Raw genomic sequence first — 18,895 nt, 5'->3', positions numbered from 1 at the left:
TTGATGAGGAAGGAAAGGAAAGGGAAGGGAAGGGAAGGGAAGGGAAGGGAAGGGAAGGGAGGAAGGAAGGAAGGAAGGAAGGAAGGAAGGAAGGAAGGAAGGAAGGAAGGAAGGAAGGAAGGAAGGAAGGACGGACTTCACACATCTCAGACTAACTCAGTGCCTGGCATTTGACCACCTAATACCTTTATGGCATTTGGCATCTGCTGCCCAAATAGCCAGAAAAAGAAAAAAAATGTCCATCAGTAATTCTTAGTATTGGAAACAAAAGGAACTTTATAACGAAGCACTTTATTCTGTATAGATCCATGGGAGGGAAAATCTGAGATACTATTTTTAACTGCATCTTAAGAATTACTCTAGGAAAAAATACTGCAGCTTGCCCCTTAATTGTCTTATATAAAACCTGTGTATTTTTTCTAGCTGTTGGAGGAAGGATCTTCAGTGATCATGGTCAACTTCCAGTACTTACGGGTGTCCACCTTGGAACAGGCGTGGGACCTAGTTCTCTTTTTACCACTTGGGCTCAGACCTTCCCTTCCTTTTGCCACACGTTCATGGGGGAGACAGCATTTATTTTGGGGGTGGGTGTAATTGGTAATGAGATGTTAAACCCTTCCCTGGAGCTTCCATCACTTCAGAAGCAAGACCAGCCAAGGAGCAAGAAGAGACCTAAATCAGAACCTTAGTGGGCTTATTAACCCCTCTTCCCCAGAGATGTTCCCCTCTAAATGGGCTAGGATGGCATATAGTACTTTTCTACAATCGAATTACATCTTAAGTGGCAGAAAGAGAGGACAGTCGCCTATCAAAAATATTCCAGCCCCTTCTCGGTCCCACTGCCCATGGTTCCGTAAGAAGGAAGCCCTTCTCAATTAAATTAAATTAAATTAAAATGTGGTTTCAGTTACTGCCAAGCCGCTAGCCGGCCCAATCACTCTTGTACTAGCAGAGATTTGAGGGTGACCCGGTCTGCGTTACCATCTGTATGACTTGCCTGCTCTGCTTGGGCTATCCCTCTGCAAAGCTCATGGCTATGAAGTTGTGGCAAGTGTATCTCCCCCTACGCACATGCCCCAGTTTGTTTGTTTTTTTGCACTAGTGATAGGATTTCACAAGAGTTGTGCCCAACACTCCGTTCCTGAAAAGGGGCTTGGCACCTGCCGCCTGTCCAGTTCCTGATTGGAAAGGAATCAGGTCCACTGGGTCATTTGAGAGTTAAATTGAAGTGGCCAAAAGCTTATGCTAAACTCGGAAGCCCACTGTTAAAATCTGGCGTGAAATTGCTGTTTAGCTACAGCAGCCCCCTTTTTGCAGATACGGGTAGTCCTCACTTAATGACCGTTTTTTTAATGACGGCCCAAAGTTACGACAGCCTCAGAAAAAGTGCTTTTTGACCTGTACTCGCACTTACAACTGTTGCAAAACATCGCACCACCCCTGCAGTCATGTGGTCGCAATTTGGCACTTGGTAGCTGGCTCACATTTACGACCAGTTGCAGCATCCTGTGGTTACATGATCGCAATTTGCAACCTTTGGGGCCAGTTTGAGGAAGCTGGATTCGCTTAATGACCGGCATAAAAAATGGTTGTAAAATCAGGTCTGGTCACATGGTGACTCATTTAATGACCATACTGCTTAACAACCAGTTTTCTGGTCCCTGCTGTCATTAAGTGAGGACTACCTGTACTGTAATGTGAACACATCTGGAGAGACCCATACTGTGTGAAAACCATCCTGGCACCCATCCCCAGGTGTGTTCACATTGCAGCACACGCTTTGGGAATTCAGGGGTTGTTCCAGCATATCTGAAGGGCACCAGGTTAGGAAAGTCTCTCTTTAGGCAGATCTAAACCTGGGGTTGCTTTCAATAAAAGCTTTTTAATATTTTGAAAGAGGTGTTTTTTTCTTGCTTCTCGCTCCTGGTGCAACTTACAGTTGGCCAGAGATTCCTTGTGAAGCGCATAGTTTAGTAACGGCATCACTGACAAGGTGGAGGAATTTTAAAAAAAAATCCCACCCCTGAAACCCAGCAAGAGAAAATGGGGGGTTTGGGCGGAAACCGCGTTCATCCATTTGTACGGTTAGAGTGGGAGCTAATAGGGATTCTGCACTTGCCAACCTGGCATCAGGAATGACCTTTGCATTTTGCACGAGAGAGAAGGGGCCGCCGCGCTTCCTGTTTCCATGCGCTCCCACGGTTTCTATCCACGTGAAATTCTGCTTTGGAAACGCCCTTGTGGCACCTTCTGTTTCATCTCCCTTTTTGCAGGGAGGAGGTTAAGGCACGGCTGGGCAACCTGTGATTGATCACGGAGATAACCACTGAATCGATGCTGTCCTTCTTGGCAATAAGTTTGCTTGCTTGCTTGTTGAATGCGTTTGCAAATGTGCTGGTGCGTGGCCAAAAAAGTTTAGCGTGGTATGCGGTGGTGGGTTTGGAAGGAAGGAGAGAAGTTAAAATGATGGGTGAAACAAAGGAAGAAAACCCTCCTTCCGGTTGCCACAGAAGAAAATTACAGGTAGCTCTTGACTTACAGCCATTCATTTAGCGACTGTTCAAAGTTATGACGATGGCACTGAAAATAGTGACTTATGACCAGCCCTCACACTTACAATCGTTGCAGCATTTCCCACGGTCATGTGATCAAAATTTGGGTGCTAGGGCTTCTGGTTGTGCTTGGTAACTGGCATGTATTTACAATGGTTGCAGCATCCTGGGGTCACATCATCGCCATTTACAACCTTCCCAGCTGGCTTCCGGCAAGCAGAATCAATAGGGAACCTCATGATTCACTTAACAACCATGTGAATCACTTAAATGACCATGGCAAAAAAGGTCATAAAATCGGGTGCAGTCATGTGAGTTCTCGCTTAACGACTGCACCACTTAATGATGAATTTTCCAGTCCCTATTGTGGTTGTAAGTCGAGGACTACCTGTATTATCAGGCTCAACACATTTGTGCATTGCATCTTATTCATTATGCACATTGTCCATTGTGCACATGATGCATGATGGGCCAGACCTAATAAATACATTTTATTTATTCTCTTGCTGACTCCTGCTGACTAGTGACTAGGGCTAAATTCCCTCACTTTCTTTGCTCTGTTACAAGTATGGGACTAATAATAATTTATTCTGAGAGAGGTGGGCTGTTCCAGGTGAATTCTACCCAGGAGTGCATTTGGGGGCAGAATATGATTTTTTTCCCCTACCCAGGTCATTATCTGCGAATTCTTGATCAGTGGCTTTATTTTAATTATTGGTTGATTGGAGAGATACCACCTAGAGGGCCTTGTGTGAATGCATTTCTAAATGCAGAGCTTACCCATGGAAGAAATGCTGCTTCAGGAAAATCTTTTGGGTTTTTTTTTAATTTACTAAAATGCATATCTTCAGCCTAGCATGTTACCTTTTTTCCCAAGTCAGTTGCCCCATTCCAGATGGCTTGGCATTCTTAATTAGTTACTGATTTAATCCATTTTATGGAATTACTTTGAAACAGAAAAAAATCCAGCAGGCTGAAGTCCTGCAACGCCCTAGCTTGGGGGGGGGGGGAAGTGAAGCCAGGTTAAAGCTGGTGGAGCCTGCTTGCTTGTGCAGACTCCACCCTGATCTTTTTAAGCATGTTGTATGAACCCTGGCAGAGCTCTTCGTTCATCTCCATGAAAGGGTTTGGGGAGGAAAAAAAGAAAGAGAAAAGGGGTGGTTTTAAACCTCTGCTGGCATGGGACGCAAACACTTAGCCGAGAATTTTGGCTCTTTTGAAGAGAAGGGGGTTCCCACTGCTAAGGGGAATAATTTCAGGATATCTGGCAGAGTTCTTTCACACTGCCTGACCCTTTAAAAAACCTTGACTGGAGAAGCTGTGATCTAACGCCAGCATCTTGGCTACCGCCCTTTCTTTTGTCCTGATCCCTGGCGTGTTCACACAACACGCTTAACTGAGGAGCTATGCAAGCCCAGGAAGTGCGAACTAATGTAGGCCTGGCCCTGGGAAGGAGGAAGGGAGCAATTGATCTGTAAGGGAGGAGAACAGTTCTCCCAGTCCTGGGGAAGAGGAAAGCGTGAGAAACTCAATTCTGCCTTGATTTTGTTTGGTATAAGACGGAGTAGAGAGCTTTTAAGATTCTGTTATTCTGCCCTCCAACAATAAAAAGCATTCCTGGACTCCTTGCTGCTTCTGTCTCTTGACCTTGCCTACTGCGAAGAATCAACAGGGAAATAACTGCTTGAATGAAAAAGGATGCCAAGGGGTGCTGACACTGCCCTTAACTCAAAAGCATGTTTTCCTGGCATCATGCAGCTACTACGTGAGCACAGCTCCTTGAAAGAGGTATTGATCTGTGCAATGTGCACCCATACAGGTAGTCCTCGCTTAATAAACACAATTGGGACCAGCAGTTTGGTTGCTAAGCGAGGCGGTCATTAAGTGAATTGACCTATTTTATGACCTTTTTTGCGGCAGTCGTTAAGTGAATTGCCATGGTGTTAACTGAACTGGGTGGTTATTAAGCAAATCATGCATTTACCCATTGATTTTGCTTGCCAGAAGCCAGTCAGGAAGGTCGAAAATGGCGGTCGCATGACCATGTAACGCTAAGATGGTCATAAATGCGAACCAATTGCCAAGTACCCAAATCGTGGTCATCTGACCATGTGGACGCTGTGACGGTCGTAAGCATGAGGACCAGCCATAAGTCAGTTTTTTCAGCACTGTCATAAGTCTGAACTGTCACTAAATGAATGGTTGTTAAGTGAGGACTACCTGTATCTGCTCCAAAGGATCTTCTCAGTTATGGATACAAAGCCCTGCTCAGTCCCAATGCTAACCCAGTTAATATTGAGGAACTGGGGTTAGGAGAGGAACAGTTTCAAGCCAAATTTACTGGAACAATTGTGACCAAGTCCTGCCTGATTGCTCATCCCAGAAAAGTGATGAAATTCTAGACTGACTCAAAGAATTGTCGGTGTCCTGGCAGCCTCGGGACATACCTACCCAACACGGATTGGCTGCAGCACCCAAGTCACGCCCACTTATTGCCTGTCTGACCAATGGGGAAGGAGCCATTGAAATAATACAGACTTGCCAAGACTTCTCCTTGGGGGAAGTGAGCTGGACTGGGCGGGGTGGGGTGGGGTGGGGTGGGGTGGGGTGGGGGGGGCTCGATATCTCTTAAAATGACAGCTGCCAAATCCAGTAGTAAAAAGCTGTGCGCAGGTTAGTGGCTGACTGGGTTAAGCAAGTTGTGTGAACTCAGTAAGACTTCGGGGGTTCAGCTGGACTGCTTTCCTGACTGCCTGTTTTGATGCCGTTGATGCCTGTTGATCAGTGTGTCTGCTTGTATGTGTGAATCTCTCCTGGGGAGGAAGATTTCCGTGCGCAGTCTTTAAAGTCTTGGGTGATCCAAGCGAAGCGCTTTGCAAGAGGTGAGTCTGTTGCTTGCACACCGCATAATCATGAGCCCTGAATGCAAATTCCTTATAGCCCCATTTCGATGAGCCATTGACAGGCTGTGCAACGTTCGGATTAGGAGGAAAAAGGGCTTTGCTGCGGAAGAAAGGTGGCATCTGTGGGCCATGTCTTAAAACATTCGCATCTTTTCCTGGGAGGATGCATTTGATGTAGGGGTTGCAGAGAGGTGCCACATTTGCAAGGCATGTGCTCAAGATACCTTTTTGCCTCAAAGCTATAAAGCACTGCAGAGCCCTACGCATTACGCCAAACCAGGATCTGTGTGGCTCGCTCTCTTTGAGATATTTGGAGATACCTCAATTCTATTGAGTTCAATTTCACATCTCAATTCTAACTTTATCCAGGGAAGAAGGTCAGTTTTCTTGTCCCTTAAGATGGAAGCAATAGGCAGAGGTTGAGAATGTTTTCCCCAATCCCGTGGAACCCTTGGCCTTCTGAGAACCTCTTTATGGTAGGAAAGGAATTCCCCAAAATGTATGTTTAATCATAAAAGGCTGACAGTAATGCTTTTCCTGCCAAAAAAGGCCCATGGGCAAATTTGTGGAAAATAATCATGGTGGTTTGGCTACGTGCTGTAGTGTCCTCTTTCTATTTTATTGTTCTCTTCAGTAAAGAAGCAACATGGGATGGATCCACAGGATTAAGCATTTCATTTCCCTGTGAATTTTCTCATTTTCTTTTTTTTAAACTGCCTCTTCTGGTTAACATGAGGCATTTTTTTGGCATGAGAGACCCTTGGCTAACGATTGCCCCAAAGTCCCGTTTCACTGGGTCTTTTTTGTAAAAAAAATAATCTAACCTCCCAAATAATTCAACAACTGTTTCCAATTCTACACCAAACTAAAAAAGAAAAAAAACCTTCTTGACCTGGATTTTGAGTCTCTCCTTCTAGAAAGGTTGTGTTACTAAACAGCCATCCTGTCTTTGAAGTTTAAGAGTGGAATGTAGTGGTGGTGGGTCAAAAAAGTCAAGATGCCAGTTGCAATTGTGCAATTGAAGCAATGTATGTTAAAATGTTGCAACCACCATCTTGACTTTTTTGACCTCCCTCCATATATACTCCTGTGGGCAAGATTTGAGTCTGTGGTTTACTAAGTTGCAAGTGCTGTTAGGATGTTCAGCAGGAAAAAAGTAATGGGCTTCTCCAAGCTGCCACTTTTCCAGTGTGTTGGGCTTCAACTTTTATGTTCCTTAGCCTTTATGGCCATATAACCTGGGATTATGGAAGATGAAATCCAGCATATTTAGAGAGCAACGGATTGGGAAAAATGCTGGAGTAAAATCTTGAGTGTGGCATTGCCATAGCTCAGCCTCCAGACGTGGTCTCCTGGGTGTAATGGGATGTGGGAATGACCTTGGGAGATGGGGAAGAGGTACAGTCAGCGGAATGATGGGATAAGAGGCAGCTGAGCCCTCAGCAGGAATGGGGGCCTGGCAAACATCTCAGGAGGGACCCTTCCTAGTTTCTTGGTGTAAAGGTAAGGAGGGAGCAATGTACTTTCAAACTTGCAAGATTCTGTTAATGTAACCTTACAATAAAGTAGAATTAGCTCATCTGGGTGTGCTTCCTGTCTGGACTACCTCGCAAGGCTGACATCAATCTTGCAAGTCTGAAATTTCATGTCTCCCCCCTCATCTTTACAGCCAAAGAAACTAGGGAGGGTCCCTTCTGAGACATCTGCCACTCTCCCATCGCTTCTGTGGGCTCAGCTGCCTCTTATCCAACCATTCCCTTGGCTGTGGGTGTTCCCCCGTCTCCCAAGGTCATTCCCACATACCACGACATCAGGTTAGCGGTGCCAGTTTTGAACCCCAAGTGTCCAACTCCTCTGAAATAAATGCCAGCTGCAAGATGGCCTTCAAGATGCTCTCCTTATTTCCTAGTTCAAGATCGGGGAAATTGGACACCTGGCAAATAGAATCGCCATGGGACCCTGGTTAAGGTGTTGGTGTAAGAGCAGGTGTCTATGTAGGGGTCCACCCTTGGACGTGGAAGCCTCCTGGTTGAATTTTGGCAACCTACCTCCTAACTCCTGGAGGAAAAGTTGAAGGTTTGAAAAAGATTGGACGAATGTAGGTGGTTGTATGTCAATAAGAGGTTTCCTCCCCCTGTGTCACATTGCCAGTTGCATCCAGCTTAGTTTAGAGGTGACACCGTGTTAAAATCTAGTTGCCCAGATGCAACAGAGCACACCAAACTGAACATGGGCAGGAGCCCCCGGGCCCTCACAAACAGCTGCCCTCTCCTTGCATTTTCATTGAGGAAATAGACGAGTTTTGCAAAACCAGCATCTTTTAGTTTTTACCAAACAAAACCAAATCAAGGCACCACAGTGGAGTGTTTAAATGGAGATACAGAAAAAGACAGTGAGGAGGACGAAAAAGGCCCCAAATCGGAGGGGAGGCCTTGGCACGATCACATCTTTGTCAGCCGCAAGACATTGAGACGCACCGGGAGAAAAGTGGCACCCGATGCGTATTGGATCTCCCGGAGGACGCCTTCCCACTTCTTCCCCTCTTCGTCGTACCTGGAAAAGTCACACAGAAACCCTTATCACGGGATGAAGGGATCCCGACTGACCACATCAGTTCTCGGTCTTGAAGTCTTAATGCAAATAGTACAACAGCCAGGGCTTTGCTGTTCTTCTAGGCAGCTGAATTCTACCAATTAGAGCCATTTGCAACAGGTTTGCACCCCAAATCATTGAGATAAAGCAGCAGTTATTGGGGAGGGGGTCTTGTCCATCCCTCACCTGCCTCTCCACTTATGCCTCTGTTTTTGTGACTTGCTTACCCATATTTGCTTGGGGAATTAATCTGGTTTTCTGCATTTGTGCTATGCCTTGAACCATAAACTAGCTAAACCTGCTGAGTTTGCAAAACGTGGCTTGGGCCATCACCCAGCACTTATTAAAGCAGCCGTATCTTTTTCCGGCTTCTGAACAGCTTTAAAATAAAGAGGATCTTTTGGGTGGCAAAGATGGGCTGCTTTAATGAGTAGCAGGGAAGTGCCGTGTTTCCAGTTGTGGGAGGTCTGAAGTGTCTAGCCTAAATAGAGGCCTTAAAGTCAAATGAGGAGAAGTGAAGAAAAGGGAAAAAAGGGAATGAAGAGAAGTTAAATGAAGAAAAGTGGAAAGGGGGAATGAAGAGAATTGAAGTTAAATGATGAGAAGTGAAGAAGGAGAAAAGTCAGTGGAAGATAAGCAGATGAAGAAAAGAGAACAGCAGAAAATTAAATTAAATTAATTAAATAAAATGAAATGAAGGGAAATGAAACGAAGAAGAAAAGAAATGTGAGAAGGGAAAAAAAAGTGAAATGAAAAGAGTTCAAGGGAACTGAAGAGAAGGGAAACGCACAACACGCTGCGCTAAAGGGTTGCTGAGTGATGGCCCAAGCCACATTCTGCAAACGCTTAAGAAACCCTGCTTTAGGGCATCATTTCTCACCTTGGCTGGAAATTCTGAGAACTGAATCTCAACATCTGGAGCGTGCCAGGCGGGAGAGAACTGCTCTAAGGCAGAGCCCATTGACGATCCATCGCTAGGGATCTTTGCTTTGATTAACAACTGGAAACGGAAAGGTGGCCTAGATAGGCAACGAGGTCTTCAGCTTGATGTTCTGCATTTGATCTGCCGGTCTGAAGTCCAACCCCTGGCTTAGGCACTTTCTCATACAAGCAGCATTAAGCAGAGGGTAGCAAAAAGCAAATGAATGCACAACAAATCCATGGGATGTGCTGTTTTTATTCCAGCTGAGTTGAAAAGGGAGAGTGATGTTCAACGCTTCTTACCTCCAGACATCATTGAGCTCCGTGGGAACCAGTTCTCCAGATTCGGTCTCTACGGTGGCAAAACCACCAATTAAATAGAGCGTCCCAGCGAGGCTGATGAGGCTGACGGAGCTGCGTTCCTGGGGGAATTCAGGAAAGGGCTCCCATCTATCAAGGGGCAAAGGAGAAACCAGACCCGTTTGGGAAAAGAGAAAAGAAACACAGATTTCCTCGCAGGCCAGGAGCCTCAGACTCAAAGCATTAGGAAGGCTGTCTAAGCTCCTTAGCCTGCGGGCAGCAACATCCATGCCCTTCCATCTATTGACACAAAACTCTCTAGGGCAGGGTTTCTCCGCCAGGGTCCCGTGGCACCCTCGGGTTCCACGAGACGTCACAAGGGGTTCCCTGGGAGATCACAATGGATTTAAAACATCATTTCAAATTCGGGCAACTTCCCCTTAAAGAGGGAAGTTTCATTCTTTATTTTCAGTTTAAGAACACGGTTAATGCATCTAGACAGGCCTACCCATGAAACAAATAGAATAATTTTGTAACTTCTAGCCTCTATTTGAGCCTGAATGTGCAGGGGTCCCCCGAGGCCTGTTTCAAGGGTTCCTTCAAGGCCAAAAGGTTGAGGAAGTCTGGTCTAGTAATTCAGAAATGGGAAACATGTTGTGGCATACCATTATGCATTTATTACCGTAGTGCGGGGAATTCTCCAGAAGACCCTGTCCAGTGAAAATTAGCTAGTGCTCGTGAATGTGTCCTTTTGGATTAAAGGTTCACCTGGATCCGTGTTTCTCAATCTCAGCAACTTTAAGATGTGTGGACTTCAACTCCCAGAATTCCCCAGCCAGCCATGGCTGGCTGGGGAATTCTGGGAGTTGAAGTCCACACATCTTAAAGTTGCTGAGGTTGAGAAAGAGTGTCCTGTGCTATTAACCCTTCTTGCTGCAGCGTGAAAGAGCTTGCTTTCCTGGCATAACGCAATTGCATTCAAAGAGACTGCAGACCTATTCACAGGCCCTCCAGTGCGCCTTTGTGCAATGTGCAGCCTAAGGGGGCACTTACTTATCAGTCGCAATATCGTACACTTCCACCGAGTTGGTCAAACCAGAATTGGTCACTCCTGCAGCCACGTAAATTTTGCCATTGTGGACAGTCGTCCCGAAGAGAGAACGGGCATTTTTCATCGGCGACAGTTCCTTCCACTCAAACTTTTTTGGGTTATACACCATCAGAGCATCCAGACATTTTCTGCAGCAGAGGGGAGAGATTAAATAAGTTTCCAGCGGATGAACTAAATTCTGTGCTGGGCCAGCTGCAAAAGTTAGGGCTGGCCCAAAGCTTCTAGCTTTCCTTTAGGTAAATGCTGTTTTTCTTCCGGCTGATGTTGTGCAGGCCGAACGTGGATCCCAGCCTTGCCCAGTTATGGCCAGCCAGAAAAGGAGCACCCCACTTTTCCAGGTTACAATTTTAAGTACATTGGATGGGAGCTGTTGAGAGCTGCAGTAGGCGCAGCAATTAAACCATGAAGCTGTGCTGGTGGGGTAATCGTTTAACTAAGCTTTGCGTGGCTTTCCCATCCATTTTACTTGCCACCCAAATCTGTGGGAAATTACATCTTTTTCTTCAGCAGGGAAGTGTAAATCTCAGTGTGTTCGGGGCCTCTAATACAAGGTTTGGAAATCCAGATCATGCACAATCTATAGGTAATTGAGCAATAAACTAAGACCCAAATAATGGATTGAGGATAACCATTTCCATTGCAGGATGATGGACATGCCTACCTGAGGCAACCCCCAAATGTATCTGGGTGGCTGGCCATGCTCAGCCCCCTCCCAGCAATTTGGCCTCTCTAAATGGGGTGGTTAATTATATTTTAGACCTATGATGTGATGACCTAGTTCTCTGGAATATAATGCTGAGGAAACTGGAAGAGAAGAAGAGGAAGATCAGCAGCAAGGGGGATGGACTCAGTTACAATGTTGATGGGAGTACTGGTGGGACATCTGAAGGACTGGAGAAAATCTATCTATGTGGCTGCTAAGAATTGACACTAAGTTGGTGGCATTTAATCAATCAATGCAAAAACCCAGATGCCTTTGAAAAGTCCATAATGCTGGGGAAGGTGGAAGGAAAGAGAAGGAGAGGATGGCCAGCAGCAAGGGAGATGGACTCAGTTACAGTGGTGATGGGGGCACTGTTGGGGGACTTAAAGGTTATGGACGGATTGTCTTGGAGAAGGTCTATCTATGTGGTTGCAAAGGATCAACACCAGTTTGATGCACGCAATCAATCGATCAACCAATGCAAAGACCAAGCTCCCTTGAGAAGTCCATAGTACTAGGAAAGGTGGAAGGAAAGAGAAGGAGAAGGCAACCAGCAGCAAGGTAGATGGACTCAATTAGAGCAAAGATAAGGACACCATTAGCAGATCTGAAGAACATCCTGGAGAAGGTCTACCCATGTGGTTGCTAAGAGTTGACACTGACTTGATAGCATCTAATCAATCAATCAGATGGGGTAACCAGACTCCTTTATTCTAATAGCAGTTCTGCCTCTCTTCTGTCCCAGAATTTAAGGCATATCTCAAAGAGTGACAGCTGCCTATCAACTTGGCCTCTTGAGAGACTGGATTTCAGCTCGCAGGCTTTTCACCAATAGTGGCATCCTCAACAAAGGCAAGATGGCGGTCACAGCATCCAACTGTGCACGTACAAAGGCTGAGGCTTTGGTTGGGTCCCACTGCCCCCCTCTTGCCTTTTTTGACCCCCACCTCCCAGGGCTGCTGCCGCCATATATTGTGAGAGTTGAATTCAACACATCTGGAAAGTTGATCATAATCTACCCTGTACACACCCCTGTTTCTTTTCACTTGTCCTACCCCTGCTGAGAGCCATACATTTATAGAGAGGTCACAAATCAATAGGCCAAAAACTTACTTGTCATTTCCTTTGCCTCCTATGGCATAGACAAGGTCGTCGTGCGATACCACACCGTGACCGTAGACGGCATATGGCAGAGGGTCTGCTTCCCCCCATTTAAAGGACCTGAAGGAGAGAAGAGAGGTTGGATTGGGGGGGTGGCATTCACAGCCCCTCTCTCCTGCTCCCCTTTTATTGGGGGATACAGCAAATCCAGTTTTTGCAGCCCTGTTTGCATCACACCCCACACCAACGCTATCATGTATTTTCCTGCCATGCTGCGTACATTTCTAACAATCAACAAAACGACTGTTTTTAACAGGTTTTCTTCCAATCCTGGGTGGCAAACATATATACTGTATATATCCCCCTGAATTTCAGGTATGATCTGAAAGTTTTTAAAAGTGTGAGAATAATTATCCTATGTTTCTTAAATTCCTTCATTTTCAAGTCCCCCGCTCTCCTTCACACCATTTTCTTCTTTGCATTGTTGCACTAAACCAGATCATTTAAATCACAAACTAGGTTCTATATAATTATTGCTTACTTGTTTTTTCCCCCCAAAAAAGGACCCTTCAAAACAACCAGCTTTTCCTCTGCCTAGCTCTTGCCATTTTATTATAAAACATAGCCAGGACTGCACAGGTTTTTTTATTAAGCCTACATCTATTATGATACTGAGAGCCAGTGTGGTGTTGTGGTTAAGGCACCGTGCTAGAAACCGGGAGGCTGTGAGTTCTAGTCCCACCTGAGGCACGAAGCCAGCTGGGTGACTTTGGGCCAGTCACTTTCTCTCAGCCCTAGGAAGGAGGCAATCAGACACGATTGAACAGATCAAAAAAAAAATTATGATACTACAGTGCTCAGGAATGGCCACATTTATGAGTCTACAAAGTTTATTAAGAACAGCATTTGCGCTTTCTGGCCAGTAATTGAACCTGGAGCTCTATCAACTAATTAATATTTGGTTATAAAATATTAACAGCAAGGCCCTTCAGCATTGCTCCTTCACCTTCTAGCCAAAACATGCATCCCTCTTCATCATGAGAAGAAGGAAAAAATAAAATAAAATTGATGGTATTTGTGTGATCACCAAGGTGGTATGTCCCCTCTAGCATTGTGCCCCTCTATCAATCAGGCCACAACCAATCTCTTCCTCTTGAAATAAGGGGCTAGCTAGCTTTTCCCTCCAATCAGCATGGATTTATTTAGGTTTTTTTAAAAAAAATTATTTATAGGGCTTACAGACCTATAGTCAGCCAATTCTGAGCAGCATGCCACTGTCTAGATCAGTGTTTCTCAAATTTGGTAACGTTAAGATGGGTGGACTTCAACTCCCAGAATCCCCCAGCCAGCCATGCTGGCTGGGGGATTCTGGGAGTTGAAGTCCACACAGCTTAAAGTTGCCAAGGTTGAGAAACAGTGCTCCAGCGGAACCTGCACCAGGCGGGGGCTGGATTGGATGACCTCAGAGAACCCTTCCAGTGCTCTGATTCATTTATGATTCAATGACCTTGTGCATGGCTATTTGAGTCATTTGCAACCTGAAGGGCAAAACTGGCATCCGAAAATCCTTACGCCAATGGCATAAATGGCTCCAAATAATGTAAATACGAAATTAATGTAAGGGGAAATATCTTATGTAGATTACTTCACATGTAGTGAACTTGCCTTTTACATTGGGGGGAGATAAACACCCAGTCTGTTGCATCTTCTAAAGGCAGGGGGATCCCTTAAACTAAAATTTGGACCTAATGCCCTTGAGGTCATGATGGGCAAAAGTGATGCCAAGGATTTTCCTGGCCAAGCAGGAGATGCCGATTAGGCCTCAGTTTCCCCCTACTGGTCCCCACCACCACCAGGAAGCCTTTGGCACTTACAGCCGGTCGTAACACAGGACTGAGTCGAGAGTGTTTTCTCCCTCTTTTAATTCCTTCCCCCCGACCACAAAGATGGAGTTTTCCGCTTCTCCGAGTCCAAACAGGCAGCGGGGGGACGGTACGGGGGGCATGCCCAGCCAGTCCGAATCGAGGTTGTCATACTGCCAAAGAAAGAGAAGACAGCCATGGGGCACCTCCACCCTGTCCGTGAACCCTATGAATGCAGCCACATCCTTCTTTCGCAGAAAGCTATCCAATTATTCCACAGCATTTCCAGGGTATTGAGAATGATGGTTTAATTCTAGTTTGGGGCCACTTGATTTGGGGCCAGGGAGCAGATCGAGAAAGGGGAGAGTACTCTGTGGGCTCCTCCACAAAATGGCTGCCACGTAGGAGGGGTCTTGCTTCATCTCCCAATGGCTATTGTTGGGGTGGCGGCAGGGTGGGGGTCAAAAAAGTCAAGATGGCAGCCACGATGGCACAGTCAAAGCCCTGCCTTTGTGCACTGCGCACGGTGAAAAGGATAGGGCTTTGATCACCCATTCACAGAAGTCATCTTGACTTTTTTGACCCCCTGCCACAGCTATGGTAGACATGGCCATCTCGAAAGGTCTATATTGAAACATAAATTGGTCAGTTTGCTTCGCACCTTTTTTGCCAGCTCCTCAGGATGCTAATCAGGGGTCTCTGCAGGGCATGGTCAAAAAAGTCAAGATGGTGGCTGCAAGGATGCAATAGCTTTGATCACACTGCTGGGGCCACCATCTTGCCTTTTTTGACCATAACTTGTGGACAACCCTGTGGACACACTTCTTAATGAAAAGTTGAACTGCTCCTGCAATTTTTGACTTTTTGACTTGACTTTTTGACTTTTTGTTTTCTACGCCTGCCTCCTGGGACCATGCTGGACTCAGCTTCATGCTGGAAATAAACAGGGCCAAGGGTGATGTTTTGCCCTGCAGCCTAACCATTTCTCACTTACAAGAAGAATATGAACAACAGGATGAAGTTAGGTGAAGAAGGTAAGTGTGGTGGACGATTGCAAGAGAGGAAGCTGTTGGAAGTTCCCCTGTAGAAGATGGTGCAGAAATGTCCACAAAAAGATACCAAGGAAATACGAAGTTCAGCATTTTGTTTCCCCAACAGCCAACCAAGACTCTCTGAGAAGTAACACTAACAGATATCCTGCTCCTGCTACTGGAGGCCAGCTATAGCTACTCTGACTATAAATCAGACGCTTGTGGGTGGGCAGGCTGCCAACCCGTAGTGATTAGCTTGGCTTCTATAGCAACTATGTTGGGGTGGCAATTTTTTAATAATGCAAAATGCTCTGCTGGATCCAAAAAGATTGTGGCTGGAAGGATGTTCTGGGGTATTCCATATTTTATGCATCCTTCTACAGAGAGAAATGCAACCAGCAAAATAGTGGCAAGAAAGAAAGATGGGACTGTACTCTTCTTAGAAGTAGAGCATCATAGCATTCTTCATGATTTTAGTAATCTTCTAATCCAGTGTTTTTCAAACTTGGCAACTTTAAGATGTGTGGACTTCAACTCCCAGAATCCCTCAGGCAGCATGCTTTAAGGTATATGGACTTCAACTCCCAGAATTCCTCAGCCAGCATGCTTTAAGGTGTATGGACTTCCACTCCCAGAATTCCTCAGCCAGCATGGTTACTGAGGAATTCTGGGAGTTGAAGTCCATGCATCTTAAAGTTGCCAAGGTTGAAAAACACTGTTCTAATCCATCCTCAAGCTCAGTGCCTGGTCTAAAATGCAGGATTTAGCCACAGTACCCCTGCTACATGTTTATCCACCCTCTGCTTTCCAATCCCACCATCTCTGGTTGCCCTGAAAATCAAGATACTGGGTTATCTGAGCCTTTCACTCGGACCCAGCAGGATTCCTTTATATATATTTATAGATCTTGGTTAGGGCAAGATCACTCTACTTAACTTTTTATTTTTTAAGACCACCAGGGATACATCTGAATGTGAGATGCTGGTGAGAAATGGCAAGAGAAGGTCAGGACGGCGTCTGGCTGTCCCCTGTTGGAAACAGCATGCTGAGAGAGACAGACCTTTTGTCTGATCCAGCGAGGCAGTTGTTGCATTCTTGACAAATTAATAATATTCTATGTAAGGAAAGTTGGCATGCATTACAATTAGGCAAGGTTCTTTCTCCCACCCTCAGTAGGGCACATCGGTTGGAAGTAGGGTTCAAATCAGTTTGAACGAGGAGTGGGCTGAACGTGGACCTCAGTGAAACTGAGATAAAACCTAGTTAAGTCCCCAATGCAAAGGGAGACCAGAAACCATAAGCTAGACCCTGGTCCCTTGCCAAAGTGAAAAGAGGCTTGATACCTGCAAGAAATAGGAATTCATGGGGTCCTCCTTGTCTTCTTCATTGTAGTAAAGTCCACCGGCTATAAAGATCTGGTTCTCTCGGGTAACCAGACTGACATGGTTCTTTGGAATCTGAGCCGAGATGGAGGCAAAATAACACTCATTGGCAGCTGGGTCATAGGCCACAGCCCCCGAGTCACTGACCATGAAGATTAGGTCTTGAAGGAACATCCCAAAACGCATTGAATCATTTAAGATCCCTGGGAGAACCTCCTCTTCTTTCTCACTCTCTTCTTCATCTAACTCTCCATTGACAACCTGGTCCTCAGATTTCTCCTCTCCCTTCTCTTTTTTCTGCTTCACCACTGTTAGTTTCCCCTGGTGAGCATCTTTCACCATCTGGATCTTCTTGAGAAGCTCTGGGCTGGATTTGATCATGGCATGCTTCTCCACCTTGTCCCTAAAATAACCCTTGTCCATGAGACGGAAACGGATGCTCTCAAAGACTACCGGTAGCGTCTTGACCCGGCTCTCACGGTCCTTGGCCGTGGCCCATTTCATGACCACCTCAAAGACCAACTCTTCCTTCTCAACATTGAGGGAATCACTAGAGATGATGGCAATAAGTTCATCTGGAGAGAGCTGGCAAAACTCCTCATCACGGGAGATCAGGGAAAAACGATCACAGATGAAATCCCGGGCAGCCACTGCTAAGCGGGCACAATCCAGCATCAATCCCAGCCTGAAAATGGCTAGACAGTTGCTAAGACAGAGCCTCTTCTGAAGGAAGGAGACACAGACTGTGAAAATAGAAGGGATCTGGAACATGTTGGCTACTGAGAAAATGTCCTGAACGTTTTGCTCGGTAATCTCAATCTCCGAGGTGTAGATGTAGTGGAGAATCTTACTCATGACCTCTGGATCCACATCTTCTAAGCTGACTTCCCTCTTCTTGCTCTCATCTATGTCGGAGAGGAACATGGCCCTGAAATAGGGGCTACAAGCCGCAAGCACCAGACGGTGGCAAGGGAATTCCCTTCCTTTCACTTTCAAGACACAGTCAAGGAACTTCTGGTGGTCCAGCATGTCCTTCAGCCCATCTTGGAGGAGAGTCTGCTGATAAAGACGCATCTCCTCAGCTTGCTCCATCGGCAAGGCGGCCATGGTAGAAACCTTCTTCCCGGCTGTAATCTCCCAGGAACCCCTTGAACCCTTTTGCTTCCGGGAAGAATGCCGAGAGACCTCCCTTTGCTGCTGATGTGGCTGCTCATCTGCTTCGGTTCAGATGGCAAGAGGGATTTATATAGATGGTCATATCTCTCTCTATATATAGCTGCAGCATTACAAAGCTGATGGAATCTCCTGAGGAACACGTGTAAGCGGATCATCTTTTAATATGGGAAACCAGAGGGCTAGGCAGGGGCGGAGAGGATGACACAGAAGGCTGAATAACAGCTGTATGTGTAATTCTAGCCCCATGACCAGGGCCTGTCTCTCCCCAATGAAGCATTTTCCCAAAGAATTCCTGGAGAAAGACTCAGGTCCGGCTTCTTAGGAACGGGGCGCAAGTGACATTACAGCTGCAAAGGGTGGGCATTAAACTGATACTACACCAATATTCGGGCTCAGGGACCCCTCTTTGCACCAGTTCTTCACAGACACAGACACACACACAGATGCCACAGCTCCGCTCTCTTCTAAATCCAGAGCTAAGCTTAACGGGCTAAAAATATACTGCAGCTTCACAGCAGAATAAACCGGGAAGAAAGACATCTGATCTTCGTTGTGATGGAAAGAAATCCCTCTGAGTCAAGCATGCCGTTGATCTTGCTTTCCTCCAAAGATTTTTATTGCATTTATTTGCACCTCGATTCTTCCAGTAGCGTGGAGTTCCAGGGGCCATCCTTCGTAACTTCGGTTGTCTAGTGGTGGGCAAGCATGGCAGAGTTATGGTGGGTTTGCAATAAACTTTTTATTTATCAGTATAAATGCTGAGCAGGTAGAACCAGTCTTGGAAGCCGGCAGGAATTCACCTTTAGACAATAACTCAGTACATATACCTAAGCGTTTGTTTCCAATCTTTTCCAGCAAGTTTCAGATCTGGACTATATTTCCCTTTCCTTGGGTTTCATGCTTTCACCGTTTGCCACAACAGGACTGTAAAGTAGGGCAAGAGGTGAGTTCCTAGCAGGATTCTTGTTTAGAGTTGCCAGATCTGGGCTGCAGAAATAAAGACAACCACCAGATGGCGCAAGAGAAGTGGATTGGCCTGTATCCCTTTGCTGCCATCTAGTGGCCATCAAGAGCCTTGCAGCCCAGATCTGATAGTCAGCTAGGGCTCTTTGAGAGCTGCTAAGCTACATTCTGCAACGGTAACTGTGATCATACGATCAAAACTGATCTCACTTGATCCAAGGCTTCACGCTGAGCTTGATAACTTCTTCAAAACCATATTTAGTTAGGAAATTGCCTGGCTCACCCTGGTTCAGCTATT

At 45.9% G+C, this 18,895-nt stretch overlaps 1 protein-coding gene across 1 annotated transcript; it reads right to left on the bottom strand.

Moving 5' to 3' along the window:
• Positions 1–7,752: 7,752 nt before the first annotated feature.
• KLHL40 (kelch like family member 40) lies at positions 7,753–17,608 on the bottom strand. Its single transcript, XM_063303291.1, has 6 exons — positions 16,420–17,608; positions 14,058–14,218; positions 12,196–12,303; positions 10,322–10,507; positions 9,272–9,418; positions 7,753–8,008 (listed from the first exon to the last, which is right to left on the bottom strand). The coding sequence occupies exons 1-6, from the start codon at positions 17,563–17,565 to the stop codon at positions 7,897–7,899; spliced, it is 1,860 nt and encodes a 619-aa protein (XP_063159361.1). The 5' UTR covers positions 17,566–17,608; the 3' UTR covers positions 7,753–7,896.
• Between the last annotated feature and the right edge of the window lie 1,287 nt (positions 17,609–18,895).

This window comes from Candoia aspera, chromosome 4 (assembly GCF_035149785.1).
Source record: "Candoia aspera isolate rCanAsp1 chromosome 4, rCanAsp1.hap2, whole genome shotgun sequence".
Taxonomy (NCBI): Eukaryota; Metazoa; Chordata; class Lepidosauria; order Squamata; family Boidae; genus Candoia; species Candoia aspera.
The sequence above is the reverse complement of the archived record's forward strand: the minus strand, read 5'-3'. Positions and strand labels throughout refer to the sequence as shown.